Source organism: Aquarana catesbeiana, linkage group LG09 (genome assembly GCF_042186555.1).
Source record: "Aquarana catesbeiana isolate 2022-GZ linkage group LG09, ASM4218655v1, whole genome shotgun sequence".
In the NCBI taxonomy this organism is placed as follows: domain Eukaryota; kingdom Metazoa; phylum Chordata; class Amphibia; order Anura; family Ranidae; genus Aquarana; species Aquarana catesbeiana.
Window position 1 is genome coordinate 89,154,616 of NC_133332.1, and position 19,956 is coordinate 89,174,571.

At 41.2% G+C, this 19,956-nt stretch overlaps 1 protein-coding gene across 4 annotated transcripts in view; it reads left to right on the top strand.

Annotated features, from left to right (window-relative positions):
* VWA7 (von Willebrand factor A domain containing 7) overlaps positions 1-19,956 on the top strand; it is a 121,158-nt gene that overhangs the window by 27,316 nt on the left and 73,886 nt on the right. For 3 of the 4 annotated variants that reach the window (XM_073598941.1, XM_073598940.1, XM_073598939.1), the window contains exons 2-4: positions 2,290-2,537; positions 15,374-15,655; positions 16,859-16,955. In XM_073598941.1, coding sequence (XP_073455042.1) covers positions 2,310-2,537; positions 15,374-15,655; positions 16,859-16,955 — 607 coding nt within the window. In that variant the 5' untranslated portion in view covers positions 2,290-2,309. The remainder of the gene's footprint in view (positions 1-2,289; positions 2,538-15,373; positions 15,656-16,858; positions 16,956-19,956) is intronic. The other variant, XM_073598942.1, reaches the window with a different exon arrangement.

The following is a 19,956-nucleotide window of genomic DNA, read 5'->3' on the forward strand; positions in this document are numbered from 1 at the left end:
TCTGTAGTCAGTCCCGGGACAGGGGTATCCCTGGTAAGTGAAAGGCCGTTGTCCTTCCGGTGTGTTGCCTGATGTGGAAATATGGTCTCCGGCCATGAGGGGCACTAACTCACACATGACGCAATACTACCATTCTACTACTATTCAGAATGAAATACTCATCTGTTTTCAACACTTACATGTGAAGCATCAGATTGATAGAGAATAATAATTAAAATCTTGAACCAGCGTTCATGCCCGCAATATCTTCATTGTCTGCTAAGGGGGGCCCTATGGGACATGCACAAAGGAATCCTGGGCAGGGGTTTTATTGTACCATGATCTTTTCACAATGGTAAGACAGTAGTTACACCCCTATGAGACATATGTATGACGATTGATCAGAATCTGATGAGGATTTTTGATATTTATCTATAGACAATTGAGGAGTTGGATTACAGTGGGCCAGTTGATTATTAAGAGTTTCCTTATAGGACTGTCAATCTTTCTGATGCTTTGGGGCTTCTATTATGCCACACTAACCTACAGAAAACACCTAGGTTAGGTCGAATTTTGGGGATTTATATCTTCCCCTGGGGTACCTTTTAAAATAACATGAGACCTCCATTTCCCAGCTTCTTCTTGTCCTATACATCCCCCCTTGCACATATTGATGGTATTGCATGTATGAGTACTGACACATGATTTTAATTCATGATTCTTTTTTGATTTGGTGCTGCACATGTAAGCGTGCAAGACTGATATGTATTTACATATGAATAGTAGTTATTTGTGTATTATAACAACATCATATTAGATTGTAAGCCCTTATGACCAGGGCCCTCAGTTTTTTTTGTATCGTGACTGTGCAGTCTTCCTTTAGATTATAAAGTTCTGTGCAAACTGTTGGCACTATATAAATACTGAATAATATTAATAATTATAATCTATATTTATGGTAAATACTCACCTCCATTGTTCTCTGAATGAAGTAGACTGTTGGTCTGAGAAACGTGTACAATAGACAGCATATTGTTTTTCCATCATTTATTATCACTGCACATTATGTCAACAATGTAACATGTTAAGCATATAATTTTAAACGTGGAGGCACAATTAAATGCAATTTTTAAAGCACATCATCAGAATGTCTGTTTTTTTATATGGAATCGTAATAAAATTGAAATTAAGTTTTAACAGTGACTATGCTCTAATGATCTTATTGGTACCTGTAAAGTACCTTATGTATTTAATCCTCTTTGTTGCAATTATCAGGGATGTTGGTACCCTTTTGACCATATTTGGATAAGTACATCTATACTTTTCCATTGTGTTAAATATTTGACATCAATTAAATTAGATGTAAGCCCTAACTGTAAAGTAGTAGTTTCACCTTTTATTTATACTTACATAGCCACTTCCTTTCTATCTCATTTCAGTGATGGTTGCCTGGCATTTCTCAGGGGAGGGGGGTTAATTATAGTAACAACAGTGGACCATGACTTTTTGACAAGGTGACAACGCAGGAACAATGTTGGGAGACAGGAACAGAGCATTGTCACCAATAACAAGAAGTGCCTGAATACTTACCTAAATTGTAGGATCACCAGGTATTATTTAATGGAGGTTGCAGATTAATAAATATTAAAAATGGAAAAACTTTTGAAATTACATTTACACGTTAAAGCTTATATGAGGTTTTAGAGATTTGATTTACATACACTTTAAGGCACAAAACCAGCCAAAACCTTTCTTTTAGTTTTGGACTCTTTATTTTTGTGCCCCCATTGGGAAGATTTACCCTCATACCCTTTTGAGGTGATGGGCGTCAGTTCATGAAGTGAATCAAAATCAGCCCAACTTATCCAAAAATGTATTGTAAGAGGCTTGTTGTTCATGTTGAAATCAGTTTGCATTTTGCTGTTATTCCTCCATACAAGTTCAAGTGAAAACATGCTAAATGCAACTAAAAACATGGGAAACACATGGAAGTTGGGTGTTTACACCAGCCCTTAAACATATCTAAAATTTTCATTAGATATAAATGAAAGGAAAATATTAATTTAGCTAGCGCAGTGCACACAGTTAAAGAACACTGGTGCTTTGTTCATGTAGAGCATTCAAAACCAAAGCCAACAGAATCAACTTTGAGACTATTTACATTTTTTGGCATAATGGGCAACCATATGTGTTTTTTTGTTTTTTGTTTTTTTTTTTACAAACCATGTTCTTGGCCTTTATGTACAGTCTTTGCTCCTTGGATATATGTCTGTACCTACCTAAATAAATATATATTCTTTTACCTTGCAGGCCATCTCAATGTAGTGTCCATGAGTTCGTTCCACCACATGCTCCTCCCCTTTCTGCTCCTATGGTGCCTGGCACCACGAGGGGGCCACACCTTCTTTCCCAACTTCTGGTCTAAGTTTCTATCCTTCACCTGGGGCTCCTACACCCATCAGGACCTAACGGAAGAGGCAGTACTGAACGTCACCTTGCAAATCTTATTGGACAACAAGCATCCCACCCGACCCCCACTGCGGTGGGAGGACTTTGAGGTATGTGTGTAAAGTGCACAAAGAAAAGCACAATTTAGAATAATTTGTCCTTTAGTTTGTATTTATTCCAATTATACATTAACTGACCACAATGTTAAAAAATGTCTCCTTTGGGGTGTATTACTTTCTGTTAGAAGACACCTTTTGCTGGAATGCTTGTTGAACTGAAAGGTTACTAACCTTACATTTTTCGTCAAAAGATGGCACTATGAGGTACCTGCGGTCATTTTGTATATGCCTTGGAAGTTCCCTAACCCGATCATATTGCTTATATTTCATATTGCTTGGCCCTTAGTTTCTCTGGCTCTAACCCCTTTCTGCCATCCTACTGTCCAAAAAGGAAGCCCCTAGATACCAGTACAGGGACATTTGCTAAGCAGTGGGGCTGCAGCATGGGGGAACAAGTTCAAGCTATAGTAAAGACTGATGTAAGGAGTTTGGTTTGTAGAACATCTGGTCCTCACAGAAAAACTGTCTAGGAACTCCAGGCTTCTTGTGTTTCCTACTTTTAGGACATAATGTTAGCCCACAAACTTTTGTACAAGACAGGTTCATTTGTGTGTCTATGAGGTGGTTTTAGCAGCAGTCATGGACACCTGGTACTTATACCACGTCAGGACTCCTCCGAATGTTTCCTCCCTGGGGCCCAACCTTAAAGGTAAACTCAAGCCAGCAGAAAGGTTTTATATTGCAACACAACTGTAGTTGTGCCCTCATTGCCCGTGTCCCTGCTGCAGCCTGAGATTGCGTAGACCAGCCGTTGCCAAATCTACAGAGCATGCTCCAGTTTCAGTTCCTTTCTAAGCTGTTAATTTCCTCCTTTAACTTATCTGTGCAGCCCACATGGCTATAGAGTCACACATGTGGGTGCATACATTCTGGATAAAAGACAGCGCACTCCCTCCCTCCTCCTGAATGACCACTAAACAGCTAAACACAATAGTGGTGGGATATTACACGTTTGTTGCTGGAGGCTTAATATTCCTGTAATTCTAAGCACATGCAAAACAATAGACACTGGCAGAAGGGGCATGAGACAGTCTGTGATTGGTAGAACCTTCCCCTAGACAGCCCACACCAAGTTTTTGCACAAATAATAAAGATTTGAGTTAAAATACAGTATATGTTTGTATAACAATTTAAAACATTTGTTTAATATTAATCTACTAAAGCCAATGTGTTACCTGGTTCTCAGCTCTGCCTTCTGTAGTTCATCACACAACACAGAATTATGGGGTAGAGTTATTATTCCACACAGCAGAAATGTAACAAAAAATGATTCGAAATTTAATAAAAAGTCCATAAAATGGATTTTCTGACAAAGAAAGACACAATAGTACAAGTTTTGCTGGATAGAGACCAGCTCAACTGGGTAGATAAATCTACAAAAAATGATGCTTCTGTCACCCAGAAACAACTAATAAAGAGTGTAGCTGTAAGGGCTCTTTCACCCGGGGGCCATAGAGCAGTAAAAACAGGTAGTTGAGCTGCGGTTTTAGAGCTCCCTGACCGCCCAGCTAAATCCTACCATTCCAGCCAGACAGCTTGCAGGTGGCACCGCCTGTCAAATGTGCCCAATAAGGTCAAAGGGTGTGCACCTCCACTGAGAGCCAAATGCTTGTCTCCTGGTTGTGGTGCAGTAGTTTAACATAAAATCCCCCTTGACATAAAAAAGCAGACATTGAGGAGGTGCCAGGGTTGCCTCCTGAAAGCCTGGCAGCTGCTGCTCTACCGCTCCCAAAAAATTATCCACTGCAGATCACTTTTCAGAGGGTGGTAGATACTGCCCTAAAGAGCCCTAAAAGAAGACTTACCTGTTGTGCCACCAGCACCACCATTCTTGCTGTTTTGAGGAGCTACAGCTATCAAAGTATCTTCTACATCTAAAGCCGCGTACACACGAGCGGAATGTCCAACAAAAAAAGTCAGACGGAAGCTTTTCATCATCTATTCCGATCATGTGTATGCCTCATCGGACTTCTTTTTTCGAAAATTCTGACGGACCTAGAAATGGAACATGTTCTAAATATTTCCGACGGACCCAATTCCTATGCTGTTCCAACGGACCAAAACCAACGCATGCTCTGAAGCAAGTACGAGGAAGCTATTGGCTACTGGCTATTGAACTTCCATTTTCTAGTCCCGTCGTAAGTGTTGTACATCACCGCGTTCTGGACGGTCAGACTTTGGTCGGACTTTGGGTTGACCGTGTGTAGGCATGACCGCTTGAATGGAATTCTGTCGGAGTTCCGTCGGAGAAACCTTCGGAGTTTATTCCGACAGCTAAACCGGTCGTGTGTTAGCGGCATAACACACTTCAAGATGTGCTGGATGCCTGGTCCCACACTACGTTTTGTGGCCCTATCAGCCAGGCTCTATATCATTACCATTCTAGCAATTTTTTTTTTTTTTTTTACTATAATATAGTGTAGTGAAAAGTTACGACCTTTGTTTTCTTGCCACATGTATCCTTGTTGAGGATATTTAATACTACTACCCGTCCTGGTGACCGCACAGCAATAGAAACTTGACAGAGGCTCAAACACTTACCTTTACAAAGAAAAAAAAAAGCTTGGGCTGGAATTCCTCTTTAACTCATTAAGCACATTTTGTCCCTATTAAGCCAAGTGAGACATGTGGTATCTGGAATTTGTGCTCTCCCCTGTGGTAGAGTGTAGCAATATGTGAATATCTACTATGTTGTCTTCCCGTCTACTCTTCCCGTTTACTCCCCATAGAGTAAACCGACACGTTACATAACGCTACCACTTTTGTTGTGTAGACTTCCTGTCATCTACACAGTTTCGTGACTATGTGGTCCATGAGGTTTTGAAACCTTATGACTGCCTATCACGTATATGTCTCACTGTTGTGATGTGTGAAACAGAAAAGGGAACTGCAGTTTTTACATTTTTTACAATGTTTAGTGGTAAAGGGAAGGGTGAAAAGGTGAAGGGTAAACTAAATGGGAATCAGATCTAGGGGAGACAATTGAGGAGGAGGTGTGGACATGGGCGACCATGGTGCACAAGGGCCTACTTAACACTTCCCTGGTGGAGGCCAATTACAAAGTGCTGTCGCACTGGTACCTGGTCCCAACAAGGCTGGCAAAAATATATTCTGGTACCTCGCCCCTATGTTTTCAGGGTTGTGGACAAGAAGGTTATATGTTTCATGTCTGGTGGTCCTGTCCGAAGGCCTGACGCTTCTGGATCAGGATATTTAGTTTGATCTACTCAGTGATGGGGCAGAACATCCCCAGAGGCGCCAAAACAGCGCTGTTTGCTGACCTGTCGGAAGAGATCCCCAGACATCTTTGAATACGTATATTTTTTATCTTTCTAGCAGCTAAAATAACCATAGCGCGAGTGTGGAAATCATCCGTCATTGATGTCACACTGGTGAAACATAAAATATCCTGGATTATGATCAATGAAAAATTGACCAGCATTCGCAGAGATAAACAAGCTAGGTTTGAGAAAGTGTGAAACCCCTGGATTGCATATCTCCAAGCTCCTTAGACACTGGTGAGGGGAGGCCTGGTTCTGTTGTACCATATTGATAAATGTTTTGGTAGGATGCTGAGGGGGGACCATACAGCTTACCCAATTGATCTATTGTCTCGGGATCGGAACCCCTTGGATTGAGGTATCAAGATCCATTGTAGATGCTAATGTTATATTTCACCTTGTTCTAGAAATATGCACGACCGACAGCTTGCTGTAATGTCACTTGATAACTACTCCTATTTGTTGAATATTTGGGTGCCTAGTGGTTGATACCTATGGGCATATAGCCTTAGACCCCTTTCACACTGGAGGCGTTCTTCAGGCACTACAGCGCTAAAAATAGCGCCTGCATAGTGCCTGAAAAAAGCCTCAGCTGCAAACCCATTGTGAAAGCCGAGTGCTTTTACACTGGGGCCCTGCACTGGCAGGGCATCACAAAAAGTCCTGCCAGAAGTTTCTTTACATCAGCGTAGGAGCGGTGAATACACCGCTCCTCCACCGCTCCTGCCCATTGAAAACAATGGGGCAGCGCTGCTATACCGCCGGCGAAGCGCCGCCGCTGCAGCGGCGTTTTGTGGACAGATTTAACCCTTTTTCGGCCACCAGCGGGGGTTAAAACCACCCCGCTAGCGGCCGAACATCGCTGCTAAAACGACGTTAAAGCAGCACTAAAAATTTACCGGCGACGCCCAGACGCTTTCAGCGTGAAAGCACTCTTAGAAGCATAGATACGCTAACAAGTAGACCCAGATTGCTAGGCCTGAAACTTCTTGGAGGTAGCTCTTCTGTACAGTCGGTCAGGGCCTCTGATCACTTTGGTTAATGCATCCTCGGTTTGGCGATTACCTGATAATGTTCAGGTATATGTTTTTTGTATTGTGCTTAAAATTGTAATAAAAATTATTGAAAAGAAAAGGTAAAGGGATGATCTCGATAGAGCAGCCTTTTTTAATCGGGGTGCCTTGAGGTTTCCTTAGGTGTGCCTTGGCAAAATGGCAAAAATGTTTTAAAAATTGTATACAAGCCAGTAGGTGGACGAAGCCTGCCTTTTAGTTACATAAAGCTACGAGTTTTCAGCATGCACTATTACGACTTTCTAGACATTGGCATCATCACAACCAATGACGTCATCAGTTAATAAGGAGGATGTCTGTTGCCTCCACAGCATCCTTGTTTTACCATCTCTGCCCCTCTTCCTCAGCACTGGGGTGACATTAAGTGACTGATGGAGAGAAATTGAGGGAGAAGAGAAACATTGGAATACTAGTCAGTACCAATGTGCAAAAGTGTATTTGCTTTGGAAGAATAAATTACCTCTAACTTTGGGTGATGGTTGATGGGTTGATGGATTGATGGGAGAAGACAATGGCCCAGCAGGAGGGATTCCTGCATCAAAACTGAGTTGATGGGGGAATCAAGCAAATTTCTTTCCTGCAACCCGTGGTTGCAGGAAAGAAATGAGCTCCGTGTATGGCCGGCCCAAGAGAGCTATTTTGAGTAAACTGATCCTTTCATACTGTTTACGGTAACCTTGGTGGGGTATGGGGGGGAGGCACAACTGAGAGACCGTTGTCACCCCATAACAGGAAGAGCCTGAACGAGGACCTTCATGAAAAGATCGCCTGATATTAATTCGAAAGCTGCACATTTTAAAGATTAAAAAATACTTTTAAAAACATTAACATGTTACAGCTTATATTACAGTTTAGTGATTAGGTTTAGATCTGCTCCAGACAACAATGCTTCAAAGCTATGCTGCTAATCACTAGGCACGCATTAAGGCTCGGTTCACACTATCAAAATACATAATGTATGGCTCAATTCGCACTACACTGAATTTGCATGTCATTTGTACTGGAATCCAGTGCGATTCCTGTACAAATGGCATGCGATGCGGCAGACCGCATCAGTGTGAACCCAGCCCGAGGGCAGCTATGTACATGAGACAATTGTAGGCAATCCAGCTGATTCATCATATGCCTGGTTAGCGGTGGAAAGGGTTAGAACCTCTGTCGGGTTTTTATCACTAAGATTAAACAAAAGGAATGGGAGTGCTTCGCCCACTCTAGAAGGGCAGAGTCTGGGTCCAAACAAATGCTCTATACCATGGCAATATTTATACAGTTGGAATGTTCATTGAATATTTCAAGACAGCCAATGTGTTTCAGGGATCTGCATATCCCCTGGGATAATAATAAACACCTTTAATAATAATTAATAAAATGTAAATATATGACTTCATTAAAAATGTATAAAAAAAAGCATTATTAAAAAAATTAAATATATACTGTATATACCTATGTGTGTGTGTATTTTTTAGGAATTCTTATTTTTATATACTTTGTAATGATATCATTTTTATTTGAATACATAATACTATAGTGTGTTTGTACTCCTAATACTAATATGTCTATTATTAGTCCTGATGAAGGGGACACAGATCCCTGAAACTCTTTGGCTCTGTATTAGTGAAAGGAGTTAATAGAGAAGGAAGTGATAGAAGGTCGCTTGAATAGTGACTGTGGGGTTGATTTACTAAAACTGGTATCAAATCTGGTGCAGCTGTGCATGGTAGCCAATCAGCTTCTAACTTCAGCTTGTTCAGTTAAGCTTTGACAAAAAAAAAAGAAAAATTTGCACTATTTTAGTAAGTCAAAAATACTTTTTTCATAGTGTGTGTGTGGTGTGTGTGTGGGGGGGGAGTTAAAACCCCTTCAAGGTTATTATTGCTCTCTGTGTCTTGCTGTCCAAGTGACCCCCAATCCTCTTATGATTTATCCTGATGTCACTTAAACTCAAATTGAGGGAACCTGTCCCCAACAGGGTCACAGCCAGTAATCAGAACATGAAAGGTTCCCTCTTTGCAACAGAGTATCAGTTCCACAAGTTAATTACGATTACTTCACATGTATATTATTGATCAAAATTAAAAAGAGAAAGAACTTACTGCATTTAAAAAGGAAGTTATCCTATAATTTTTAGATGTATTTATCATATTGAGGTCAGTGTGATATAATAAATATCCTTTTATGCCTTTCTCTCTTTATTTTTGTTTTCCTCTTTTTCCTATTCAGTTGGGTTTCATTGTTTTGTGTGTGTGTGTTTTTCCCTTAGGTTGATTGTGATACATTATTTTATTTGGAATTTTTCTGTATTTTCTCTGTGTGAGCTAAAACATATAGCTCAGTCACGGGATCAAGCATAGAACTAAACTGCTGTCTATGTTTTCTTATCTAGGTTTCTAATTGTAGATATTCTTCTCGGAGGGCCTCCCAAACTCTGACTCTTATTACCCACCCCTGTGTTCCATGAGTTATAGACTTGTAAAGGATATAAGAGATGGGGGTTGGGAGGTGGAGAAGGGAGCAGGTGCATTAAAAAATAATGAGGGGAGGTGGCGGGGGCAATTATATTCTAGTATTGTGAATTCCCCCCCCCCGCTGAGCTAGCCGGTGATGTAGGATCCTTCAGGGGACATCTATTATCAGAGCAGTCTGGTTGGTGCTGACTCACCATATGAATCAATAGAGCTGGTCCACAGCCAAGAGACACAGCTGTATAAATGGCCCAGAGGCTGCTATCCATGGTACTGCAATCACACAAAGGGGTTTCCCTTCTATAGTCAGACAGACATTGTCTGTCATCGTGTTCTAATCTACTTGGCAAATCATACAAGTATACAATCAGGAATAGGTACAGTCTGAACAATTGTTTTATTGTTTTTATCTGTGTGCTTTCATTTAGTCATTTCAGCTAAATGCCTTTAAAGCAGAACTCCAGCCAAAGGTTACAAGATAAAAATGACTAGAACATAAAAGATTAACCAAACCAGGCCTTTTTATGACATTTGTTGTTTACAAGTAAAAATCTGTATTTTTTGCTAGAAAATTACTTAGAACCCCCAAACATTATACATTTTAGCAGAGACCCTAGCCTAGAGAATAAAATGGCAGACATTACAATATTTTGTGTCACACTATTTTTGCGCAGCGGCCTTTCAAACGCAATTGTTTGAGAAAAAATACACTTTAATGAATAAAAAAACAAACAAAAACGTAAAGTTAGCCCAATTTGTTTGTATAATGTGAAAGATTATGTTATGCCAAGTAAATAGATACCTAACATGTCATGCTTTAAAATTGCGCACGATCGGCACCTCTCCCGCTGCCTATAAAAGTGATCCTGCTGTGAATCCGCCATTGGGACCACTTTTATTGGAAAGCCAGCCGCTTACTGCAAATAAAGATTATGGGTTATGGCAGCAGTATTTAACATAAAAGTAATGATGTATATTTACAGTTAGGCGATCGGCAGGTAACAAAACCAACTTTTGCTGCAATATTTACCTTTAATCCTGAGATTTACATGCAACCCACTTCCTCTAAGCCAGTGGTTCTCAACTCCTGTCCTCAGGACCCACTAGCAGGCCAGGTTTGCAGGATAACTGAAATACATCACAGGTGATATCATTTGCTGCTCAGTGATTGCAGTATTCTAGTCTGCATCTCCCCAAGGTAATGCTTAAATTCTGGCCTGTTACTCCTGTCCTGAGGACAGGAGTTGAGAACCACTGCTCTAAGCCTAAGTTGTCCTGGTCCCTCCCCAGTTTGTGACTGGACAGTGAAAGGATAAGCAGCACTGTCTCCTCCTCTCAGCATGCTTCTTGTTAGTACATGAATGGAGTGAGCTCCTTGTAATGCTTCTTCGTGTGTACGCGGCATTACTGTGTTTTTCTGCCTCCTTCTAACGTCCTCTGTGAGCACCTAAAACCTTTCCTTTTCATCCTCACTTTTGTTTGTTTGGAATGAGCAGTCAGTGTATGGTAGTTGTGATCATATGCACTGCTCTATGCACACTACAAGTCTCATAGTCCATTGTCCATCTTGGGAGCAAGCAAGAGAGGGTGGTTACAATCCTACATACAGTGGGACTATTGAGAACGAACGTAGCCACTCTAACAGGAAATCAGATCACAGCAGCAAATAAAAAGGGAATTTGGAGATTTGGAGGCGGCTGAGAACAATAGGTACATTTTTGTAATTCGTTTTTTTTTTTTTTAAAACCAGTAGTGTCACTTTAATTGTACTTTTTTTTAACTGCCCCAACTAGGAGGTCCTTGACAAATTGCCAGGCCTTTAAAAATAAACTGCAATGTATGTTATTTAAAGTGGTTATAAAGGCTCAAGATTTTTACCTTCATGCATTCTAAATGCATTCAAAGGTAAAAAAACCTGTGTGCAGCAGCTCCCCCAACCCCCCGAATACCTACCTGAGCCCAATCTTGATCCAGCGATGTGCATGAGTGCAGCGGCTCTCCTGGATCTCTTCCTCCTTTAATGAGACAACAGCGGGAGCCATTGGCGCTCACTACTGTCAATCACAACCAGTGAGTCAGTAAGAAGAGTGCAAGGGCAAGACCGAGCCGCGCTCCATGTGTGGATGGACATGAAGAGCAGAGGCTTGGGATTACTATCTGCATATCAGTGACATCTGAGACTGCACATCCCTACTGAATAATTGCTGAATTACAAATATTGTGGCAAATAAATCAGTTCACATGTGTGCATTGTAATTGTGCACATGGCACTCTGCCCGGAGTCTCACTTTAAAGGAAAATATGGATAATAAAAAAACATACTCACCTACTGTATAGGGCTGCTGCATCAGTTTGATGCTGCAGCTGTCCCCTGCTGGCTCTACACTGATTACTGATTGATCACATGATCACTGATCACTCAGGTCTCAGTATGCTCTGAGCAGAGCGTGGTGGTCCTCAGTCACTGGCTCTCTGCTCTGCTCCTGCAGCCCTCACTGGAGTGCCGGCTGTGGAGGGGGTGGGAGCGGCTGGCTCAGGCTCTCAGTGGTGCACTGAGAGCCTGGACCAGCTGCCAGTCAGGCATGTGGGTGGAGCCCGACATTAAAGTCTGGACCGACTCTGCGACGTCATTTGAAGCTGAATCTGGGTCACAGGAGAGCAGAAAAAAGTGCACGTCTCTGACCCAGAAGAGATGTACACTATGGCCAAAAAAAACTCCTTTAAAGTAGATTTTAACCCAGGCTGAATGCCCTTTAGCTTTCTAAAGCATTGAATGTATGATAAACATTGTCATTTTTTAAATTAAATTGTTGTTTTCCCTTTTTTTCGTCCTTTGTTGCATCTCTGTTCTGCTGATCTCAGCAATTTTCAAGTTTCAAGTCACAGATTCTCAATTGGATTTAGGTCTGGAATTTGACTGGGTCATTCTAACACATGAATATGCTTTGATATAAACCATTCCATTGTAGCTCTGGTTGTATGTTTAGGGTCGTTGTCCTGCTGCAAGGTGAACCTCCACCCCAGTCAAGTCTTTTGCAGACTGTAACAGGTTTTCTTCTAAGATTGCCCTGTATTTGGCTCCATCCATCTTCCCATCAACTCTGACCAGCTTCCCTGTCCCTGCTGAAGAAAAGCTGCCACCACCATGTTTTACAGTGGGGATGGTGTGTTCAGGGTGATGTGTAGTGTTAGTTTTCTGCCACACATAGCGTTTTGCTTTTAGGCCAAAAAGTTCAATTTTGGTCTCATCTGACCAGAGCAACTTCTTCCACATGTTTGCTGTGTTCCCCACATGGCTTCTCGCAAACTGCAAATTGGACTTCTTATGGCTTTCTGTCAACATTGGCTTTTTTCTTGCCACTCTTCTATAAAGGTCAGATTTGTGGAGTGCACGACTATTAGTTGTCCTGTGGACAGATTCTCCCACCTGAGCTGTGGATCTCTGCAGCTCCTCCAGGTTTACCATGGGCCTCTTGGCTGCTTCTCTGATTAATGCTCCCCTTACCTGTCAGTTTAGGTGGACGGCCATGTCTTGTTAGGTTTGCAGTTGTGCAATATTCTTTCCATTTTCGGTTGATGGATTGAACAGTGCTCTGTGAAATGTTCAAAGCTTGGGATATTTTTTTAAAACCCTGCTTTAAACTTCTCTAACTTTATCCCTACCTGTCTGGTATGTTCCTTGGCCTTCATGATGCTGTTTGTTCGCTAAAGTTCTCTAACAAACCTATGAGGGCTTCATAGAACAGCTGTATTTATACTGAGATTAAATTACACACAGGTGGACTCTATTTACTAATTAGGCAACTTTTAAAGGCAATTGGTTCCACTAGATTTTAGTTAGTGGTATCACAGTAAAGAGGGCTGAATACAAATGCACGAAACACTTTTCACAGACTTATTTGTAGAAAAATGTGAAAACCATTTATCATTTTCCTTCCACTTCACAATTATGTGCCACTTTGTGTTGGTCTATCACATAAAATCCAAATAAAATACATTTACGTTTTTGGTTGTAACATGACAAAATGTGGAAAATTTATTTTCCAGGTACTGTAAAAAATATTGAAAATAACTTAATTTCTTCATAAAAAAAATTGATTAATTGGTCTGACTTATGGTCAGACTAATTGATAGAGTGGGTAAATATTTGACTCTGGTATCCCTGAGCCTTGTGCTATCTTTCTGCATGATTCGAGTTAGATCTGGGCCTCAAAATACCCTGTTTCCCCGAAAATAAGACCTAACGTGATTTTCAGTGATGGCTGTAGTATAAGCCCTACCCCCCAAATAAGCTCTACTCTGTTTCCCCGAAAATAAGCCCTACCCTGAAAATAAGACCCACAGGGACTTTAGCTAGGGCTTATTAGGGGGGTAGGGCTTATATTGTAGCCATCACCGACAATCACGCTAGGTCTTATTTTTGGGGAAACAGGGTAGCTGTGCATCCACAGGGTACTCCTATCCTATTCCCCACCTCTGTTTTCCCCCTTTCTCCCTTAGGCCCCGTACACACTATTTGATTGTAGTCTTCAGATTTACCAAAACCATGTAGTGCAAGGGCCTGCCTGATTGCATACAAATTGAAACTCTTATGCCGCATACACACGATCGGAATTTCTGACGGGAAATGTTCGATGTGAGCTTGTTGTCGGAAAGTCCAGCAGTGTGTATGCTCTATCGAACATTTGCTGTCGGAATTTCCGCACACAAAGTTTGAGAGCAGGTTCTCAAATTTTCCCGACAACTTCACTTGTTGTCGGAAAGTCTGATCGTGTGTACACAAGTCCGTCGCACAAAAGCTCACGCATGCTCGGAATCAAGCAAAAGGTGCTGCACTGGCCATTGAACTTCCTTTTTCTTGGCTCGTCGTATGTCTTGTACATCATCGCATTCTTACGTTTGGAATTTCTGACAATATTTGTATGACCGTGTGTATGCAGGACAAGTTTGAGCCAACATCCTTCGAAAAAGAATCCACGGTTTTGTTGTCGGAAATTCCAATTGTGTGTACACGGCATATGGTTTTGGTAAATCTGAAGACAAAAATCTGCAGAAAATCTAATAATGTGTATGGGGTCTTACCCTTCTCTATCATGTCTACTCTAGTCTTCCCTCTCCCTTCCCAGATCTTGTCCTTTCAATAGTCTCAGGTCCTTCTTGAGACACAACAAGTTAAATCTCCACACCAGTGATCTCCTTTTCTCCTGGCATGCTTATATGATAAGATGCTTGTATTTGTATCAATGTATAGTAACCATCATGTCTATGTGTACAGACCCTATTGCCATATGTATGTTGTAATTTAACTTTTTTTTTCAAAATGTGCTGTATTGTAATGTTATTTATGAATGAGAAAAATATTAAAAATGGCTTAGAATTGCATTAATGTGTTAAAGCTTATATAAGATTTTGGTGATTAGGTTTAGATCTAATTAAAAGAGAAGTATGGAAATGTTTTTTATTTTAGAATCATACTTACCCAGGAGGATGCAGCATCTGTCCCCTGTCTGCTCTAAGGCTGATAACCGATTGATCAAACACCGCCGATCACTTGGTTTTCGAAGCTCTCTGAGCGGAGAGCTGGTGACTGTCAGTCACCGCTGTCTGCTCTGCCCCCCCCCCCCCACTCACTGGAGAGCTGGGACTGTGGAAGGGACGAGAGCGTCCGGCTTAGGCTCTCAGCAGCTCACTGAGAGGCTGAGCCAGGTCCCAGTCTAGGCTTGTGGGAGGATCCTGACTATATGGTCACGATCCTTCCTGAGCCTGGACCGGCTCTGTGATGTCAGCTGACAGCGGGTTCAGCCTGCCATCTGCTGAAAATGGGGCACAGGAGTGTAGAACCTACTGCACTCCTATGATCCACAGTAGAAATGCAGCCAAACAAGCTTTGGCTGTACTTGTCCTTTAATAAGTTAAAAAATCAGGTAAGCTTGTCCAGCCTGTTTTTTAGATTTTATTTCTCTATGCTTCTTATCAATTCCTGTTAATCTTTTTTTTTTCGGCTTTTGCAGGGCAAGATCCTGACCCCAGATGAGATACTTACGGCATATTATGGAGATGAAGTATCCTTGCGCCAATACCGTGTCTCCATGCGTCAGATCATCAGTGCCAACGCCAACATGGATTTCCTTAATCTGACACGCAATGATCCTTTACGTCACTTTGACTCTGAGAGGGTCAGACAGGGCAACAGCCTCTTGCTGCGGGCCAGGGAGGAGCTGTTGAGCTACTTGAGCGCCAAGGAATATGAAGGTGCAAGGGAGATACTGGGACAGATACTGCATGCACTGCAGGTACTTTATTCTACCTATGGACAATAAAAATAATTAAAGTGGTTTGTAAACCCTTATATATACCCAGTGAAGGGACTATTCTCAGGTGATACACAGAGAGATAGAACAAATCCTCCTACATACGTTGTACCTGTTTTATCTGCTGAAAAAAGGAGGCGGAGAGCTGAAATTATACTGCATAGTTCAGTGAGGAGAGCTCTGAGAGCTGATTGGAAGGAAAGGACACACCTCCTTCACACAGCACACAGGAACAGAGCTAAAGCTGTCAATCATCTGGAGCTCTTTCACCTGTCACCATTTTTCTCTTGTTGTCAGGAATACTTGCCAGAAGTGACTCATGCTGATAAGAGGGAAACTCAGCAGACAGAAATTATACTTAGCGCTTTTAATTGAGACAAGTTCACACTATAGAGGGATATTCTTTGATCAAATTTTATATCTTGGGTTTACAACCACTTCTCTGAAGGCTTTGCCCCCCCCAGTGAACAGAAATAGCTTTGCTCCAGTTAAATATCTAAAAAAAAGTGTCTAAAAAACAGAAACAAAACAAAAACAGATGCAACAGTAATAACAACATTTTTTTTAAAGTTTTGGATAGAGTGGAGAGGGATTAGAACACCTGTCAGGTTTTTATGGAAGGAGCACAGCAGTTTTGTATATATATATTTTTGTGGTTATCTTGTAGTCAGATACTCATATGCTGCTGTACAGTTATACACAATTTTATATATTCACATTTTGCACTAAGCGCAGTTTTTTGTTTTAAAATAAGTTTTTATTGCTGTCTGTACTCCCGATAGTGAGATTCATCCTCTCTATTTGTCTTATTTATCATTATCACCAAAAGTGAAAGTAAAAGAAAAACACAAATTTTGGGTTGTCCTCAGAACAGTAATAGAGGGGAAATCTTCCAATGGAGGCACTAGTTATGGTGACCTGGTGACAACAAGGTATTCCCTCACTTTGGAGAGATTTCCTCACAACTCTTGTTTTAGCTATGGGACAGGAAGTGAAAGGAAATCTCCCCGAAGGCACACAGATGGCAAAAATTAAACTGAAAGGTGTTATAACCCTCCCTTACTCTATCCATAATGAAAAAAAAAAGTTTTTTCTTTTAGTTCTACTTTAAGTGAATATTTCACTTGACTTTCAAGTTATTCTTTAGGTTATCTTACATGTCATTTCTCTGTACTGTTCTTCCAGGATTTCTACAGTCATACTAACTGGGTGGAACTAGGAAACACAGACATCCATCCTGACCTGGCCACCCCGGGGAGAGACATCTCTTCTCTTGCTGGAGGTATAAGACATCATCTTACATTGCATCACCCTGTGACTTCACTCTATATCCCTATATCTAATTGATTAGAGTGTCAATAAGTATCAACTCTCTGGACGTCTATAATGCCAAAATCCATTCTCTGAAATTTTCAATCTACCCTCAAATAATATTTGAGTTTTTGGTAGGTGCTGCATTGTTAAACCATCTGACGGTTTCTTCTATCTTATGCCGTGTACACACGTCCGGTTTAGCCTTCGTAATAAACTCCAACGGTTTCTCTGACGGAATTCCATTCAAGCCTTCTTGCCTACACACGGTCAACCCTAAGTCTGACCAAAGTCCGGCCGTCCAGAACATGGTGACGTACAACACGTACGACGGGACTAGAAAAACGAAGTTCAATAGCCAGTAGCCAATAGCTTCCGTCTCGTACTTGCTTCAGAGCATGCGTCTTTTTTGGTCCGTCGGAACAGCATACAGACGATCGGTTTCCCCAATAGGAATTGGGTCCATCAGAAAGATTTAGAACATGTTCAATTTCTAGGTCCGTCAGATTTTTCGGAAAAAAAAGTCCGATGAGGCCTACACACGATCGGTATATACGATGAAAAGCTTCCGTTGGACTTTTTTTGTCGGACAGTCCACTCGTGTGTACGCAGCTTTACAGTATATACAGCGGGTAAAATAAGTATTGGACGCGTCACCATTTTTTTTTTTTTTTTCACTTCTAAAAGTGCTATTGATATGACATTTTCACCACATGTTGGTAACAATCCATACATACAAAGAAACCAAAACAAATACATTCATAAATTAAGTTATGTGTAATAAAAATGGAATGACGTAAGGAAAAAGTATTGAACTGAAATTTATTTAATACTTCGTACAAAATCCTTTGTTGGTAATGACAGCTTCAAGATGCCTCCTGTATGGAGAAACTAGTCACATGCATTGCTCAGGTATGATTTTGGCCCATTCTTCCACTCAAACAGTCTTCAAATCTTGAAGGTTCTATGGACCTCGTCTATGAACTCTGATCTTTAGTTCTTTCCATAGATTCTCTATTGGATTCAAGTCAGGTGATTGGCTGGGCCATTCTAGCAGCTGTATTTTCTTTATTTGAAAACAATAAAGAGTTTCCTTGGATTTCTGTTTGGAATCATTGTCTTGCTGAAATGTCCACCCTCATTTCATCTTCATCATTCTGGTAGATGGCAGCAAATTTTAATCAAGAATGTCCGTTTTCCATTCATCCTTCCTTCAGTGATATGAAGTTTGCCAGTACCGTATGCTGAAAAACAGCCCCAAACCATGATGTTCTCACCTCCAAACTTCACTGTTGGTATGGGAGTGTTTTTGGGGTGATGTGCCATGCCATTTGACCTCCAAACATGGAGTGCATGTATTATGGCATCCAAAGAGTTCATTATTGGTCTCATCTGACCAGACTATATTCTCTCAGTATTTCACATGTTTGTCTAAATGTTGTGCAGTAACGAACTTCAACATGCTTTTTCTTCAGCAGTGGAGTCTTGCCTGGTGAGCGTGCTTACAGGACATGGCAGTTGAGTGCATTACTTGTTGTTTTCTTTGAAACAATTGTACCTGTTAATTCCAGGTCTTTCTGAAGCTCTCCACAAGTGGTCCTTGGCTCTTGTATAACTCTTCTGATAATTATTTTCACTCCTCTGTCAAAAATCTTGCGAGGAGCACCTGGTTGTGGCCAGTTTATGATGAAATGATGTTCTTTCCACTTCCAGATTATGGCCCCAACAGTGCTCACTGGAACATTCAGAAGTTTAGAAATCCTTCTGTAACCAATGCCATCAGTATGTTTTGCAACAAGAAGGTTGCGAAGGTCTTGAGAGATCTCTTTGTTTTTACCCATCATGAGATGTTTCTTGTGTGACACCCTGGTAATGCACCTTTTTATAGGCCATCAGTAAAACACCTTTTTAGAGGCCATCAGTTGAGACTGAACCAGCTGATATTAATTTGCGCTGACAAAGGGCAGGATTGCTTTCTAATTACTGATAGATTTCAGCTGGTGTCTTGGCTTTCCATGCCTTTTTGCACCTCCCTTTCTTCATGTGTTCAATACTTTTTCCCTGTGTCATTCCATTTTATTACACATTACTTAATTTCTAAACATATTTGTTTTGATTTCTTTATGTTTGGATTGCATAGGTTGTTACCGACATGTGGTGAAAATTTAATGTCAATAGCACCTTTATAAATACAGTATCTCACAAAAGTGAGTACACTCCTCACATTTTTGTAAATATTTTATTATATCTTTTCATGTGACAACACTGAAGAAATGACACTTTGCTACAATGTAAAGTAGTGAGTGTACAGCTTGTATAACAGTGTAAATTTGCTGTCCCCTCAAAATAACTCAACACACAGCCATTAATGTCTAAACCGCTAGCAACAAGTGAGTACACCCCTAAGTGAAAATGTCCAAATTGGGACCAATTAGCCTCCCCCCCCCCCGTGTCATGTGACTCGTTAGTGTTACAAGGTCTCGGGTGTAAATGGGGAGCAGGTGTGTTAAATTTGGTGTTATCGCTCTCACTCTCTCATACTGGTCACTGGAAGTTCAACATGGCACCTCATGGCAAAGAACTCTCTGAGAATCTGAAAAAAAGAATTGTTGCTCTACATAAAGATGGCCTAGGCTATAAGAAGATTGCCAAGACCCTGAAACTGAGCTGCAGCACTGTGGCCAAGACCATACAGTGGTTTAACAGAACAGGTTCCACTCAGAACAGGCCCTCCCATGGTCGACCAAAGAAGTTGAGTGCACGTGCTCAGCGTCATATCCAGATGTTGTCTTTGGGAAATAAACGTATGAGTGCTGCCAGTATTGCTGCAGAGGTTATAAGGGATGGGAGGTCAGTGCTCAGACCATATGCCGCACACTGCATCAAATTGGCCTGCATGGCTGTCATCCCAGAAGGAAGCCTCTTCTAAAGATGATGCACAAGAATGCCCGCAAACAGTTTGCTGAAGACAA